We start from the raw sequence: 18,037 nt of genomic DNA, 5'->3' as shown, positions 1-18,037 counted from the left end.
TGAGAAACAAAATGGGGAAAAAAATCCAGAAAATCACATTGTCTGATTTTTAAAGAATTTATTTGCAAATCATGGTGGAAAATAAGTATTTGGTCACCTACAAACAAGCAAGATGTCTGGCTCTCACAGACCTGTAACTACTTCTTTAAGAGGCTCCTCTGTCCTCCACTCGTTACCTGTAGTAATGGCACCTGTTTGACCTTGTTATCAGTATAAAAGACACCTGTCCACAACCTCAAACAGTCACACTCCAAACTCCACTATGGCTGAGACCAAAGAGCTGTTGAAGGACACCAGAAACAAAATTGTAGACCTGCACCAGGCTGGGAAGACTGAATCTGTAATAGGCAAGCAGCTTGGTGTGAAGAAATCAACTGTGGGAGCAATAATTAGAAAATGGAAGACATACAAGGCCACTGATAATCTCCCTCAATCTGGGGCTCCATGCAAGTTCTCACCCCGTGGGGTCAAAATGATCACAAGAATGGTGAGCAAAAATCCCAGAACCACACGTGGGGACCTAGTGAATGACCTGCAGAGAGCTGGGACCAAAGTAACAAAGGCTACCATCAGTAACACACTATGCCACCAGGGACTCAAATCCTGCAGTGCCAGACGTGTCCCCCTGCTTAAGCCAGTACATGTCCGGGCCCGTCTGAAGTTTGCTAGAGAGCATTTGGATGATCCAGAAGAGGATTGGGAGAATGTCATATGGTCAGATGAAACCAAAGTAGAACGTTTTGGTCTAAACTCAACTCATTGTGTTTGGAGGAGAGAGAATGCTGAGTTGCATCCAAAGAACACCATACCTACTGTGAAGCATGGGGGTGGAAACATCATGCTTTGGGGCTGTTTTTCTGCAAAGGGACCAGGACGACTGATCCGTGTAAAGGAAAGAATGAATGGGGCCATGTATCGTGAGATTTTGAGTGAACACCTCCTTCCATCAGCAAGGGCATTGAAGATGAAACGTGGCTGGGTCTTTCAGCATGACAATGATCCCAAACGCACGGCCCGGGCAACAAAGGAGTGGCTTCGTAAGAAGTCCTGGAGTGGCCTAGCCAGTCTCCAGATCTCAACCCCATGGAAAACCTTTGGAGGGAGTTGAAAGTCCGTGTTGCCCAGCGACAGCCCCAAAACATCACTGCTCTAGAGGAATGGGCCAAAATACCAGCAACAGTGTGTGAAAACCTTGTGAAGACTTACAGAAAACATTTGACCTCTGTCATTGCCAACAAAGGATATCTAACAAAATATTGAGATGAACTTTTGATATTGACCAAATACTTATTTTCCACCATGATTTGCAAATAAATTCTTTAAAAATCAGACAATGTGATTTTCTGGATTTTTCCCCCCATTTTGTCTCTCATAGTTGAGGTATACCTATGATGAAAATTACAGGCCTCTCTCATCTTTTTAAGTGGGAGAACTTGCAGAATTGGTGGCTGACTAAATACTTTTTTGCCCCACTGTATTCCATATTTTCAATATGGTGTGTCTGACAAAATGATTTTTAAAATCTGCATTAGCCTTTGCTAATAAAGCCTTTGCTTTGTCATACCATAAGTATCCATGCCACCTGAATCTCAAGTCATGTCCTTCTAACTCCAAAAGCTTTCTATTTCTCAGCAACAGCCACTCTTTCATCCAAACGAAACAACAGGCTACAAAGTATAATTTCAAATCAGGTAAACCTACTCTTCCTCTTTCTTTTACATCTAAACACTATATTTAACTTGTGGTTTTTTTCCCTGCCACACAAATTTAGATATATGTTTCTGCCATTGTTTAAATGGTGCATCAGTTGTTAAAACGGGTATTATCTGAAACAAAAATAACATTCTAGGTAAAACATTCATCTTAATCACAGAAATTCTCCCCAGCAATTACAACTATATTTTCTTCCATTTTAACATATCTTTTTTAACTTCATTCCATGTCTTAACATAATTATTTTGAAATAGCATACAATTCATATTTGTCACAGTAATAAGTATTGTACCTTCTTCTCAATCTTAAAACCCGTTTTATTCAATAACATTTTCTTTTCTTTTTTTAATTTATGCACCATTTCCCTGGTTTATTTGCAAATTCAAAATTCTTTTCCATTCTTATTTCCATTTCTCTTACTGTTAACATAGATAATTTTTACTGTAAACACTTAATTTGTAGTGAGAAACACTTATCTTCTCTGGAAATTTCTTTACTTCTTTTCTTTTTATCTCATTCAAAATAGCCTGTGTTTTCTCTTGCCTCTTCTTTTTGAGTTCGGTATTATGTCTAATAAAAGCTTTACGTGTGTCCCAGACCATTCTTAAATCAGTGCCTTTATTTAAATTATTTTCAAAAAATTCTTTTAATTTCTTTTTACGATCTTTCTGTAACAACATTTCATTTAGTCTCTATCTAAAAGAACTGGATTTCCTTTTATAAACCAAAGTCACAGGATTATGATCTGAGAAAGTCTTTGATAAAATTGCTATTTTAGTGACCTTAGTAACCAAGTTGTTTGAAATCTAAACTTGAAAAAAATCCATGTCTTTCTGAAAAATAGATATACTCTCTTGAATTACCATTTTTCTGACTCCATACATCAACCAACCTTAAATTGTCCATCAAATTTTTTTAAAAAAGCAACTTTTGGTAATTTACCTTGAGTGATTTTAATATTTTTCTCTGAAATTCTATCCAATTGTGGGGAAATCACTCCTTTCCAATCCCCCTCAAACACCAGTTTTCATAGGAAAAACTATTAATCTCTCCATAAGTCATTTATAGAATGTCACTCAATCTTCATCTGAGGCATTCCTAACACGATAGTTTTAGCCCTATAGAAATTAACTTCCACACTAACAAATCTACCATGGTCATCAGTCAATACAAGTTCTGGTTTTAGCTGGGGATTTATGAACAAAACAACTCAATTTCTTCCTTTCTCTTTTTGTATCTGTTGAAATAAATTCTTCACCCAAAGTTTTATAAATCAAATATTTTGTGTACTTTTTTCTGATGTCTCTTGCAGGCAAATAATATCTTGTTTTAATTTTTTAAAATAATGAATTTTTAAAAATCTTTTGAGGAGCATTTGCTCCATTTATATTCCATGTTAAACATTTGTAATCCATCATCAGGCCAAAAATTTAGAAAAGTCAATACCTGTAGCACTAATTCAGTATCATCCCTTTCAGATTCCTGTTGCATCTGTTGTAATTTTTATATAGTCTCTTCTGACATCTCCCATTTGAATTTCATCCAATTCTTTAAATCTTTCTAGAAATTCTCTTGCTTTCTGAACAGAATTCAGTCGAAATCTGTTGTTTAAAAGTAAAAATCACAACTTCCAATTTGTCCCACTGGAATTGGATCTTTTTCTGCTTTAATCTTTTAGTCAACCCCCCCCCCCCTTCCTGTTGCATAGAGTTCTGATAGGAATTTCTTTTAGGACAATTATATCTATATTATCAATTTTCAATCTTGTATGAAAATGCTGTTGCAAAACTTGATCCCTTGTCTTCTTCCTCACAAAATGGACCAGAACATCCCTTGGAACATTTCTTATTCTCACAAATCTTGAATTTATTCTATAAATTTTATCTATTTCTGCCTCAGTATCCTCCTCTTCCCAATCTAAAAATGGGGAATGCCAAAGCTTTTATAATCTTTTCTCTAGTATCTTCATCAATAACCTCTGGAATTGTCAGGTTCAGCCCAAAGAACTCCAAGAGACAATGCAAATACAGTTCTGTTGCGTTTATTAGCTTCAACCTCCAGACAGAAATCTCCCCAGACTGAACCCTAGTTCCCAAGCCAGCCAGCCACAACACCATGAATTCCTTAGGGAGGTGCCAGCCTCATCTTCTTGAACTTCCCACGCTCCTGTTGGGGGCTAAGAATACGCTTATCTCCCTGAGCCTGGCCTTCATAAGTCCATTCCATCACAGGAATAGCTCTAAATCTCAATCAGAATTCTTTCTCTTTTAATTCCAATAGAGTTAAATTTTCTAATTCTCTTTCCAACTGTCTGTCCATAACTTCTGTCTTATTCTCCAAAATTTCCACTTTATCATTAATTTGTTTTATATCTCCAGACATTTGTTTTACAGAGCTTTCCATCTTCCTTCTTCTTTCACCTCCTCCTTCATCTTTACAAATTGTTCATCCATTCTTTTTTCAAAGGATGTCAGCTTAGTATCAAGTGATTCTAACTTAGTACTCAATTGCTCAATTTTTTTCTGAAGCAAATCTGGTGTCATGCACCAGATTCACTCTGCAGATGAATCCAAGTGGATTAGCATTCTGGACCAGGCCTGAATTTGGCAGGCCTACTTCCAGGCTCAGGATTACATTAGACATATATCTGTCTAATATGAACACTTATTATGGCCCTAAGGAAAGCTGATTGAATCCATTCATAGGTTGTGAAATGTGAAAGTAGACCCAGCTGTATTCCATACATCATTTGTGGTATTGATTTGGCCTGAAATAGTTTAATCACTACCGGAGCAAATTTCCCTCCTTGTATTCTATAAAGTCTTAGAATGGTTATGGCATTCTGTGTCTTTGAAGCAGCACAGACAATTTGAGCCTTAAATTTCCTATTGGTTTGGAAAACAATTCTACATTAACCTATTAAATTGCATTGTTGTTGTGTCCATTTGTGTCTGTGTGCTGTTGGAAAACACTAACATTTTTGTTTTTCTTAATTTATGATCAAATGTTCACTTTTATAAAAGGCTGCTAAAGTTTTCAGTGCTCATCTCATGCCAACTTGTACTTGTGAAAATAATACCACGTTATCTGCATATAAAAGTATTGGATTTTTTTCTGGTAATTTTGGGGCATGAATGTCCATGGTGTGGAGAGTAAAGTGAGTTTATATAAATATTAAAAAGCAGTTGAGCTAATATATAACCTTGTTCCACCTCCCTGGAAATCTTAATATAGTAAGAAAGATCTTTTTTTTTAGGTTTTTTTATCCCCCCCTTTATTATTTTTATAAATAACTCAAGGCAGTGAACATACCTAATATTCCTTCCTTCCTTCTATTTCCCCCACAACAGCAACAACCCTGTGAGGTGAGTTGGGCTGAGAAGAGAGTGACTGGCCCGAAGTCACCCAGCCGGCTTTTGTGCCTAAGGCAGGGCTAGAACTCACAGTCTCCTGCTTTCTAGCTTAGTGCCTTAACCACTAGACCAAACTGGCTCTTCCTGGTGACTGCACCTTACTCTTAAACTAGTCTTCTCATATAGCTTGTATATAGCTTGTATATGAGAAGCAGGAAGCATCTATCTGTTGAGGAGTTACTCAGAATCACTAAATCTACATGCTCCTCCATTGTTTCAGAATAAATCAGGATATAATCCAAATATACCAAAACTCCCTGATACAAAGATTCATGTAACACCTCATTTATCAATTGCATAAACACCCCAGAGGTGCCCTACAAACTGAAGGGCATAACCCGGTATTGAAAACACCCCAGGGGCAGCTGAACGCCGTCTTCCATTTATCCCCCTCCCTGATCCGCACTCGGAAATAAGCGTCTCTCAGATCCAGTTTTGTAAAATTTTTGCCCTTCGACAATTGAGCCAACAGATTCTTCATTAGAGGGAGGGGGTACTTATTCTCTTTGCAGGTGGCATCCAGACATCTATAATCAGTGCATAGTCTTAACGAGCCGTCTTTTTTCTCCCTAAACAAAACGAGAGCTGCCATCATGGATTTCGCCAGCTGTGTAAAACCCCTCGCCAGGTTTTTATCTAGGAACTGTCTCAGCGCCTCTAGTTCCTTTGGAGTCATTGAATAGGTCTTTCATCTAGGGAATTTCGCCCCAGGTTCAATTTTAATGGCACAGTCCATTGGCCGGTGGGGGAGTAGCTGGTCTGACTTCGTTTCGCTCAGTACTGCCTCCAAGTCTCTGTACTACTCTGGGATCGATTCCCTAGACTTTGCGGGCTGGGCTGGGGCACCTTTGGACTCGCAACTCCTACTGCCGCCAATTGAGCGTTCTCCCCACTCTCTCATGGAGCCATATAAACCCCATCTTTAAACACTAGGCTCCCCGTTTCCCAGTCCACTTTGGGGTTCCACCACTTAAGCCAAGACAGTCCCAGGATCAAAGGATAAGCCGCAAGCAGAGCCACCAGGCATTTCAAAGTCTCTCGGTGAGTCCCCATTCTCAGTTCAAATTCTTCAGTGCAGTATTGCACTGCATCCCTGCCTGCAGGTGACCCGTCCAGTTGATTAAATATAATAGGGGTTTTCAGTTTCCGTACCCTCAGTCTGAGCCCATTTACAAGAACCGGATTAATTAGGCATGGGTGCACTCTGAGTCTATTAATGCCATTAAATGTACCTTGCAGGTGGTTCCAAGAGCCCTTAATTTCACCCCAACCATCATGACACCCCATCCTCATCCTCCTCCAACTCGGGTTCCAGCTCGTCACGCCGCTTTTCACCCACCTGCCCCTGGATGTGCTTTAGGACAGGTGGCTGGCATTTCCTGCTGACTGGAATTCCTCCTCTGAAGGACCTTCTTCGAACACTGGGTGTTGGAATTCATTGTCTGCTCCCAAAGCTGTGGTTCCCTTCTTCTCGGTTTTGGGATCCTTCAGGGGTTTTCCTGGTGGTTTACTTTTAACGGTCGCTCAGGGCACGCTGGTTTTCAGACAACCCGTGGCGAAATGCCCCGGTTTCCCACACTTGAAACAAGTGCGCTCCCCAGTTCGCTGCTCGGGACCACTCTCCTTCCATTTGCCACTTGGTCTACGAGGCAATGTGGCCACTGTGCTGGCGACCTTCTGGGGACGAGGGTTCACTGCCATCCAGTTGGCTTCCACCACCGCTGCATGGGTGATCCACTCCTCTACCGTTCTTGGGTTTGCCCTGGAATACGCCAGCTGCCACAGCTCAGGTCTCAACACCTTCTGGAAACAGCGCACCTTGAATTGCTTGGGCCAATCTCGGAGCTTCCCCGCAAGGCTTTGGAACTCCAGCACATAGTCTGACACCGAGTGGTTGCCCTATTTTAGGGTTTCCAGGGTTGATCTTGCTTTTAACCTGGCGCCCGAATCCTCAAACCGTTTCTGCAAAGCCCGCATGAATCTGTTAAGGTTAACGAGCTGCGGCGCTCTGACTTCGTGCATCTCAATCAGCTACTCTGCTGCCTGTCCCACCAGGGCACGAGACATGTATGCCACCCTCTGCACATCGTTCAGGAGCAGCTGACTGCAATTCTCCATGCAGATTTTCACGTGTGCCAGGAAACTTACCAGTTCCTTCAGGTCACTGCTGTAGTTCATCATGAGACCCCAACATTTAAGCGGATCCCCCTGGGGTTGAAATGGGTGGACTGGAGTCCCTTTGTCCTCATTGCCTGACCCCGCCTCTCTGCCTTCTTGCTCTCTACACCCGTCATCAGAGGGAGCGCTCTCTGTAGTCAGTCTCCAATCTCGAGTGCTCAGCGATCTCATTAGCCCTCCCAGCGACCTCAGCTCTCCCTTAATGGTTATGACATCAGCCTGAAAATGGCTCATAGACCCCTCCAGGGTGGCAACTCACATTGACTCCGCTTCGCTCGCACCCAGGGACCATTGATTGTCAGTCTCTCTCTCTCCAAGAACGACACCTCCTGGTACCTCCCCAACTCTTGGGTTGGCTTCCACGCTTGTCCATGTTGCTGTTCTTTATCGGACACCAGGGGCAGCTGGGCCACGGGTCTTGATAACCTCTCCATCTCTTCTTCCATTCCACCACTAGCTCCATATTCTATTATCTCTTCCTCCATCACGATTGACTAGTCGATGCCTCAAGTCTGCTGCTATAGATCCTCCTCGTTAGGCTTCCGCCTCGGGTAGAAATACAAAGAGGAGTTTCAGCAAAATGTGAGAACCCACGATACTCAATTCCTAATAAAGATGATTCCCTAGAGACTCAGATAAGTCCAAAGAAAAGTTCATTTATTGAGAAGAAGTATACAGTCTCAAAAGCATTGCTGAAACTAAAAAGCCCGCGTGCAGCAACGTTTTCTTAACCCTTTTTCCCTTACTCCCCCCTTTCCATACCATAGTTCTTTTGTCTGGATTTCTCCTGGTCTCATGCTGGTACGACCATGGCATTCCTGGGAAAAGATAACTTAGCATCTGCCTTTAACGGTGCTTTCTCTGTCTCCTTCTCCACCCCCAGCAGAACCGAAGCAAGCCAACTAGCAGCCATGATTAAGTAATTGCGAGGCTTCTGACAGCTTTCTGGACACTTGCAGTATATCATGTAGCTGAATAAGTACATTTAAAAATATTTTCTTAGTAAAATTTCCTGTTATGGTCTGTTTTAAGCTATCGTAGTAATATATTGTCAACATATTTTGCAGAGATTTCCTGCCCCGTGGTTCTGGAATTGTTACCCGACGGCCTCTTATCCTTCAGCTCATCTTTTCTAAAACAGGTATGTGGTCCATTCATTTATGCTTACAAAATAATCCAAATTCTTCTGTAGACAATGTTATGCTCACAAAATAATCCAAATTCTTCTGTGGATGATGTTATATTCATATACAGTTTCTTCTTGAATTTAGAGTGCTTTAAATATTCAGTCATGCCTTAAAAATTAGTAAGAATGATGAAGTATTTAGTATGATTAAATTGTGATAATAAATTATAATTCTTGAGTGAGCTCTCAAAAATTTACCATAGGTTTGTATTTGAGCTTCATAAGAGGTATCTTCTCTCTTTCAGAATATGCAGAATTTTTGCACTGCAAGTCTAAGAAGTTTACAGACTTTGATGAAGTCCGGCAGGAGATTGAAGCAGAGACTGATAGGGTGACAGGAACGAACAAAGGCATTTCTCCTATTCCTATTAACCTGAGGGTATATTCACCACATGGTAAGTGGTATGCTTTTTGCCTCTGAGTAAATTTTGTAGAAGTTGATGTTAATAGTCTTCTCAGTGCCTAGGAAAGAAGGAGGAGATTTGGAAAATATTATTCCAAATAATATTTTGGAACTATACTGGAAAACAGATAACTAACTCTCCTATTCATTGAAGGGTGGTTACTGAGAGAATGAAGAAAGCTCCACCATAACAAAGTCAGAGATAAATTAGATCCCAAATGTTGAAAGTATTCCATTGTTAAGATTTCTGTAACCTAATCTCTTTATCCTTTTAATGAAAGAGGATTTTGTGAGAATCTTGTTTTTGGATGTAATTGGCTGTCCAGCAGTGATTATTGCTGACATACATCCACATATATGTCTATACATGCGCTTGAGGGTAGGGATGTACAAAATACTTCATTATAAAATGTTTTGAGCATGGAATTTCACAAGATGCTGCATTTTTAAGTGTGCAGTTAGCCATTTCAGGCACTTTGAAAGTGCTTTGAATGGTGATTTATGGATTTGCTGATTAAAAAGGGTTAAATATGGGAAGAAGGGAATTATGATGTAATTTTAATGAGGGAGGAGAAAGAATAAGTTTGTAACTGCTGTAAAGAAGATTGAAAGTTGCTACTTTATACATCTTTTCTTCTTTCCTATTTGTATTTCTTTTCACATTTTTGCATCTTTTTTCTTTTTCTTTTCTTTAATCTTACTCTATATTATTTCATGTTTTCTTTTACTTTTGTGAAAATCTTTAATAAAAATTATTAAAAAAAGAAAACCAAGAAAGGGCTTTGAGCAAAAAACAGATGCCCTGAGCTCAAGGCACTGTTTCATGCTTGAAATGCTTCCACAATGCTCAGAGAAGCTCACTTTGGACTTGAAACATCAGGTTTGTATTCAAAGATGGGATGCTTTGGGAAATTTTGCACTTGAAATATTTAGAAGTGAAATGGTTGCTTAATACTGCCTAAAAGCTTCAGACTCCTGAAAGTGCATTTCAATAGAAATATCCAATTAAAATGCTTTTTTTTTTTTTTTTTTTGGTAATGTTGATTCGTAGCAAAAATCTGTATAGTTACCTCTGGGAAAATACTGAAGGGAATAATATGTACATGTTATCTCAAGATGGAATACTTTTATAAGTCTTTGGAAATAATTGTCATGACCTATGAGTACATAATTAAAAGTTGAGAGTATTTTGGTAATTATAAAACTGACTTCAACTGATTTTTTTATTTTTCATTTCCCTCTCTCTTTCATTTAAATGAGCTGTCTCTTGGCTTTAATCGTTTTTTCCCCCCTCTTTGGAAAAATCTCTGAAGTCCAGAGTTGATCTTAAGGTAAAACAGCTTTTCTCAAGCGAACTTCTTATTCTTTGCTGACTTTCCTTTTCAGTGCTGAATCTGACTCTGATTGATCTTCCGGGTATCACTAAAGTGCCAGTGGGTGACCAACCCCAGGATATAGAGTACCAGATCAAAGATATGATTTTACAGTTCATTAGCAGAGAGAGCAGCTTGATTCTTGCTGTGACTCCAGCCAATATGGATTTGGCCAACTCTGACGCACTCAAACTGGCTAAAGAAGTTGACCCACAGGGTAAATTATGTTTTTCTGTTCACCTGCTAATGTAGTGGATGTATACATTCTTCATCGTGGACTAGTGTGAGATTCCAAAATAGCACTTTATGACGATTTTTCCAGGTAGAATGCACCAAAATGCAGTTGCTGTTCTGTAGTAGCAATAGCCTAACTCTGATAAGATCCCAGTCTTTAAAAGAAATCTTCTGGTATTAGTTTAGTTTAGTTTAGTTTAGTTTAGTTTAGTTTAGTTTAGTTTAGTTTAGTTTAGTTTAGTTTAGTTTAGTTTAGTTTATTGGCCACCCAATTCCAGGGAACTCTGGGCAGCATACAAAACTAGAGAAAACATAGAAACAGCTAAAAACATTAAATCAAACAGCCAGCCCAGACTAAAATAATCTAATAGACAACAAAATCAACAAAACAAAACAGGGGCCATTGAACAAATAATAAGCATTAACCCCAGGCCTGGGACCAAAGCCAGGTTTTCAAAGCTTTCCAGAACCCTAGGAGAGAGGGCACCATCCTTATCTCTGGGGAGAATGCTGTTTCATTGGGTTGGGGCTGCAACAGAGAATGCACACTTCCAAGGTCCCACAAGTTGGCAATGTTTAATGGAGGAGACCTGGAGCGAACCCATTCTTCTGGAATGTACTAGGTGGGAGAAACAGTTGGAGACAAGCAGTCTCTCAGATATCCAGGCCCTATGCCACACAGGGCTTTATAGGTAATAACCAGCACCTTGAATTGCACCTGGAAGCCAACTGGCAGCCAGTGCAGCTTGCATAGCAGAGGTGGCACATGGGTACACTGAAACGTGCCTGTTACTGGTAGGCAATGGGAGCAGAGAAGACGTGGAAGAAATAATAAAATTAAAGCACCTTTTAGCTCAAAGTGCAAGTAAGAACAAAATTGAATAATTTCAACCTTTTAGAGTAGTGACTTTTTAATTCTATGCTGCCTGACAAAGTAATAAAAGATTCCACAAGCTCTATAAAATTGATGGGACTTGAGGCTAACCATTCTGAAATGCAGGACCCAAGCAAACCAGCTCAGCTAAGTATGTTGTTGTAATATATTTCAGCTAGTTTTATACTACTTGTTATATATAATATCTTTGTTATTATTTCACAAGGAAAAGTGACTTTGAGAAAATTATTTTAGGACTTGTAAATTGATCACCATTTGATTATGATTCTTTTTTCTTTCTCAGGTCTAAGAACAATTGGAGTAATAACCAAGCTAGACCTGATGGATGAAGGAACTGATGCCAGAGATATCTTGGAAAATAAACTGTTGCCTCTGCGGAGAGGTAGAAAGCCATTCAGAATTACAGCTGATGGATATTCCTGTCACTGAATTCCATCTTTGGTTGCTGGTTAAATTCATAGGCAAAACAAGGAAGGAAGACTCTGGGCTAATTATGGGCAGAGGAAGATATGGTGAAAGATAGGGAGTGGGCAGTATTCTGAGAATGCAGTCTCGGTGCCTTAAACTGGTTCTGCATTCCAGCCAGTTATTCCTTCCCCAATGCCAAGGTATCAGAACCTCAGAGGCCCAGGCTTTCAACTGCTTCTACTGAATGCCAGCTTAGCTTGTAATAAAGCTCCTCTCATCCATGACTTAGTTGCAGATGAGAGGGCTGACCTTATGTGTATTACTGAGACCTAGGTGGGCACAGAGTGGGATGTTGACCTCTCAGAAATGTGCCCATCTAGATTTCAGGTGAGACCCCAGGGCAGGGGTGGTGGGGTAGCTATTATGATCCAAGATTTTGAGGCTTTCAGAGGTGCTGCTCTGCAGATTACAGGATGTAAGACCCTATTTGTACAGTTCAGCTCTAGGGTTCAATTGGGATTGTTGCTGCTGTACCAACTTCCCTGCCTAAGCTCCTTGACTCCATAGCCTGATTGGCAGTAGAGTTCCAGGCTTATGCTCCTGAGGTAGTTCAGTCTGCCTGCCTTAGACATGAATTCTGATGTGCCTTGGGAGTTCATGGCCATCCTGGCAACCACAGACCTGATCTAGGTCATTGAGGGCTGAACACACAGTGGTGGTCACACATTGGATATGGTGTTTGTGGCAATGTGATTGGGTTTTGAGGGAGTCTACTATCACTCCTTTGCCGTGGACTGCTCTGGGGCTGCTCCCTGCTGCAGGGAGGCTGGACTTATTCAACTGGTTCACTCCAGGCATCTGAAGGACCTATACGGGTTTCAGAGGGAGTTTGGGTTTGTTCCTGAATGTCTGGCACTTGCTTTGACTGAGGCCTTGCTTGCCACCTGGAATGAGAGGATAGCTGCAGTTTTGGATTGTACTGCACCTATGTGGCCTCTCCCTGTCTATGGAGCTCCGGACTCCCCGGATTTACAAAGGAGATGGAGTGATGAAATGGCAGAAGAGAAGCCTAGAGTGCTTCTGGAAGACAACAAAGAGTGAATCTGACCAGACGTGGGACAGAGCCTATATTTAGGACTACTTTATAGTGATAAGAGTGACAAAGCGTATATATTTTTCCACCCTTATCATGTCCTAGATAGCCATCCAGTGGCCTTGTTCAGGGTGGTTCAGTCCCTCCTAGGTAGAATGGAGTCTGCAGGGCCGTTGTGAGAAATATTCTAGGTATCTGTTGGATAAAATTGCTCAGATTCTAAGTTGGATACTGTCTATGCAGCAGATCCTATGAAGTTGGAATAGGCACAATCTGGCAGTGTTATCTGGAATGAATTTGATCATGTTAGTCCTGAGAAAGTGGCCACCTGTATATTAAATCCCATAGCCCTCATCCAAGCTTTCCCAGGAGATTATATGTGGCTGGGTCCAGGCAGTGGTGAATTCATCCTTGAGGGAGGGAGTGGTTCCACCAATACTTAAGGAGGCAGTGGTCTGTCCCCTACTAAAGATAATTTTTGTCCTGTCTCCAACCTTCCCTTCTTAGGGAAGGTTGTTGAGAAGATGGTTGTGCTGCAGGGAGCGGAATACCTGGACTACTTTCAGTTGGTTTTCAGGTCTGGAGGAAGCGGAATATCTGGGCTACTTTCAGTTGGTTTTCAGGCCTGGATTTGGGACTGAAACAGCATTGATTGCATTTGTGGATGAGCTCAGGTGGGAGTGGGGCAGGGATGGTGCATCCATCCATGCTCTCCTTGATCTCTTGGCATCTTTCAGTACTGTTGATCATGGACTGGTTCCAGGGAATAGGAGTGGGAGGCACAGTTCTGCACTGGTTCTCTTCCTCCAGGGCTCATTCCAGTCAGTGTTGATTTGGCGGGTGGGTGGAATCTAGCTCATGGTCCCTCCACTGTGGAGTTCCTCAGGGATTTTCATTTCCAACCTCCCACTCCCCTTCAGAATCCAGTTTAAAGCTCTCCTAATCAAGCCCAGCATGCTTTGGCCAAATAGATTTTTACTAGTTATTGTGAGATACTTGCTATCCACCATCTAAGTAACTTAGATCATAGCTGCACATACTATATATCTCTCGTTAATATCATTTGCATAACAGCTCACTACAATAATTTGCCATATTGTTCTTTCTCTTTCTGACCCTTTTTCATGGACTGGAAGGAGAAATAAGACTTGAGCTTCCTTCTGAGATGGTTTTAAGTCTTTGGTGATACAGTTGTTCTTTGGAGCATCATTTGTCCCTAAATTGTCATCAGGAAGGTATAATTATCAATGGACTTGACAGGTCTTGAAAGTTGTTCTGTCATGTCCTTGCTCCTGACACATTTCATGCATCTAGTTAACATAACTTCAGTTCATAGTAGTAGTGAGTATCTCAATCTTTTCTCCTCTGGCAATAAGCATTAGATAGTTGGAACCAGATATACTTGTTTAGAATAGTTATTTAGAAATTAAGAAATGGTTCAGTGGAAAGCACTTTAACATAGGTCATATGAGTAGTTGACTTATGAATGTTGATAAATATAAAATGAACAAATACACAGGTCAGATTAGTCTTGCGCATTTCAGCAAAAATTGCTGAATAGGTTCTGGATGTCGGTTATGATTTCATACTATTCCTTTTGTATAGCCATTAACTTGACAAGCTTTATTTAGTAATAGATAATTAGTAGAGGACTAGATGATTACTGATTTCACAAACTAAGATCTTGATTATCTCTTTAATCTGATTCAGAATCATTTTTCTGCATCTAGAATAAAAATGCAAAATAAGCACATTCTTGTGGTATTATATTCAGGTACTACATTCTAGTTTTCTATACATTTCTGGATTCCTTTCTGTTCTTATATTAAAGATGACCATTTGAGATCAATAGTATGGCATAATTGTTAAACAGACTATTCTGGGTGAGGAAAATCCAGCCATGCCTGTGAAAAATCCCATCCTGTCTCTAGGCCAGGGTGTTTCAGATAAAGAAAAAATAATAGCATGTTCTCATTTTTAAGAGTGGATTTCTGGACTTCAGTGGTAGAAGCTATATTCCCCCTATTGCTGATATACTCTTATACCCTGACTTTATGAAGTTGTTGCACTGTCACATTCTAGCCTTCTTCTCAAAATTTGTTCTGGGCCATGTACAAACTGTGAGACAGAACCTAACATACAGATTTGTCCCCTTGTAGGCTACATTGGAGTTGTGAACCGGAGCCAGAAGGATATTGATGGTAAGAAGGACATCAGAGCAGCATTGGCAGCTGAGCGCAAGTTCTTCCTTTCCCATCCTGCTTACAGACACATGGCTGATCGCATGGGAACTCCCCATTTGCAGAAGGTCCTGAACCAGGTATGCTATTCCTACAGCAATCTGTTTTTCTTGGCTTACTCTTATAAGCTTGCTTTCAGGTGAACATCACCAAGAGTTTATCTTACACTTTCTAATGGTAGTACATCATGGAGAAGGTGTCTCTCTTATTTTAAACCCACATGTGAGTTTTTTCCTCTATGTCAGTGTCCATAAATCAATTAACTATGCTTCAGTTTAGAACTAGTTCAGATATTGCAAAGAAACAATAGTGGAAGTAAGATACCTTGGTTTCTAGTTTGTTTTGGTCTCTGCCAGGCATAAAAAAACCCTGCAGGAGTGCTAAATATTTCTCATAAACAGATTTCTCAATGGATGCATTTCTACTGAATATGAGCAAACCTTGTTGAAGCAATAGATGTAGGTGGTATTGCATAAGACAGTGCCTGCTGTGGAAGGAATTCTCTCTGCTCTGTCTTTTAATTCACAACAGTGAGAACAAAGTAAGAGTTTTGTTGGGAAGAGAAAGGAGTACAAGGATTCTTGAGTACTATAAGTACCTTCTTTTCTGAATAATATTTTTATTAGAGTTTTACATAGTTAAAAGTTAATACAGAATTAGAAAAGATATACAAACAAAAAGAAGAAAAAGAGCAAGAGAAAGAAAAAGAAAAAAGAAAAAGAAATATAAAAAGTGACTCCCCCCTCTCTCCAAACAAGTATAAGCATTTACAGTAACTTAACACCTTCTCTAATATTACAGAAAAAAACTCTCTTCTTCCCATTTCTCATCACTAAACAATAACCACATTATAGAAAGATTTATTGATCGGTCTTACTCAGCAAAAGCATTACCAGTAGTAATAACCTATATGTTTTAAGTTTAGACAAATATATTTTGCATTTTTACTTATAACTTTCTCTAATTAGTAAAACATTAAAAGATTTATCCCCATAGGTATGCATATGATTGGAAAAAATGTAAACCAACTGGTGCAAGAAGGAGTGAAGAAATTCATTTGCTCCAGGAGGCACTGCTTGGCATGTCAGGAATTAGGTAGTGAGAGGAATCTAGCCTAATAATTAAATGCCCTTACAATTGTTCTAGCTTTAATTGGGTATGTACCAGTTTCTGCATAGAGAAGGGGGATGGGAATACTATTAGGAACACCTAAAACAATTCTGAGGAGCTTGTTTTGAAAGAATTCCATATCATAAGGGGTAGAAATTCCCTATAACTCTACTGCATACAAAAAGTAAGGAACCAACTTGGTTTTTAGAAGCGTTAGGATTGGAGAAATTTGTTGACCACCACTTGTACGCTAGAACTTTATTATTCCTGCCAAAGGTTTCTTAGTTCCTAATATTTATAATATTTTACCGACTATAATAACACTCTTTTAATGTTTTTTACTGATTTTTGTATATTTTAATGTATTTTATTAATGTCTGGCTACTTTTGTGCAGGTTGTATCTTATTTTTTACAACCAGTGGTCAAAACAATAAATAAATTGATTGATTATCCCCATAGGTATAACACATATCAATAATAGTGACTGACAGACAGACAGACAGACATATACATATACATATACATATACATATACATATACATATACATATACATATACATATACATATACATATACATATACATATACTAGATCCAATAGGTCCCTTTTACAATCTAACCCATAACTTTCTCTGACAAGTAGGAGATAAAAGATTTATCCCCATATGAAAAAAACTTTACATCATCTTGCAATCCTGGTTTAAAAAAAAAAGATTCCAATAACAACCCAAATCAAAGTTTATACAATTTAGTCCTGGTCAAATAAGTCCACTTTGAATTTCTTTTTCTTCTTTTTAAGAGGCTTAATCTTCAGCCGCTTCTTCAAATAATGTCCCACATAGTGATTTCTTATCATTTTCTCCCTGGCTGTTTTCAATAGCCCCTTCAGAGATGTAGTGCTTCCCTTCTCTGGATCCAAAATAAGATAACTCTCCAAGTCACTCTTCTAATTTATAATCAGGATATCCCTTTTAATTGTTAAAACATCAGCTAGCATAGTTTGTATATCCATTACAACTTCTTTCTTCATGTCACTTTTTAGTCAAACATTTTAAAGTCCATTTTCAAATCCACAACATCTTTTTCCATATCTTCCATATCTCTTTTATAGTCTGGCAATTCTGTACATTCCATTTTAAAATCCTTATTCAAATCATCCTCAGCTTCTGTTTTATCCAGTAGAATATTTTCTTTTTCTATAACCTCTGTAGGATCCAATCTTAAAAAATAAGTCCTGAACACATTGTTCCCAAACAGTTTTAATTCTTTTATAGTAAAGCAATTTTCCTCCACTGAGTTAGGAAGTATCTTTTCCCTTAATTACTCTCAGGTTCCCTCTAGTTAACCTTCAAAGCCCAGTCTTATCTTTTGTTTATTTTCAGAGCCAAAACTTTCCCACAATAAATTTTCTTACAGTTAATTCCAAAATCATTTGCTGTATTTTTATAAAATTTAAAACAGTCCATAAAAAAACTATTATTTCAGATCTGTCTGGCCCCTTAACTATCTACAGCCAACATTCTTAACTCCCTTTTGCTGTTTCCAAAAGTTAAAATATTTCGTTTTAATGTTTAAACTTACTTAAATCTTCTTTCTCCCAGTGTACAGCAACTTGCCTTTCAGAAAGTTTTTAATTTCCAAGTAAATCGCTGATAAGTAATCTCTGATGTTAATTAAAAGAGGAAGTGAAAGCAAATCTACTGTCTCTTTGGAGGCTCTGAACCACAGCTTGGGCTCGATGTTTCCTGTGACTCCCAGAATGCTCAACCCATTGGAAATTGCTAAATTGT

General features: G+C 39.3%; 1 protein-coding gene across 4 annotated transcripts in view; it reads left to right on the top strand.

The window, feature by feature from the left end:
• The window catches only part of DNM2 (dynamin 2), an 84,396-nt gene that overhangs the window by 16,414 nt on the left and 49,945 nt on the right, over positions 1–18,037 (top strand). For all 4 annotated transcript variants that reach the window (XM_025167815.2, XM_015888387.3, XM_088137579.1 and 1 more), the window contains exons 2-6: positions 8,372–8,445; positions 8,736–8,885; positions 10,280–10,483; positions 11,679–11,777; positions 15,056–15,216. In XM_025167815.2, the coding sequence (XP_025023583.1) occupies positions 8,372–8,445; positions 8,736–8,885; positions 10,280–10,483; positions 11,679–11,777; positions 15,056–15,216 (688 nt within the window). The remainder of the gene's footprint in view (positions 1–8,371; positions 8,446–8,735; positions 8,886–10,279; positions 10,484–11,678; positions 11,778–15,055; positions 15,217–18,037) is intronic.

The sequence above is a fragment of the Python bivittatus genome, unplaced genomic scaffold (genome assembly GCF_059951505.1).
Source record: "Python bivittatus isolate LINGU-HERP-01145 unplaced genomic scaffold, Pbiv_v1 ctg000220_np1212, whole genome shotgun sequence".
Classification (NCBI taxonomy): domain Eukaryota; kingdom Metazoa; phylum Chordata; class Lepidosauria; order Squamata; family Pythonidae; genus Python; species Python bivittatus.
This window is presented reverse-complemented; position numbering and strand designations above follow the sequence as displayed.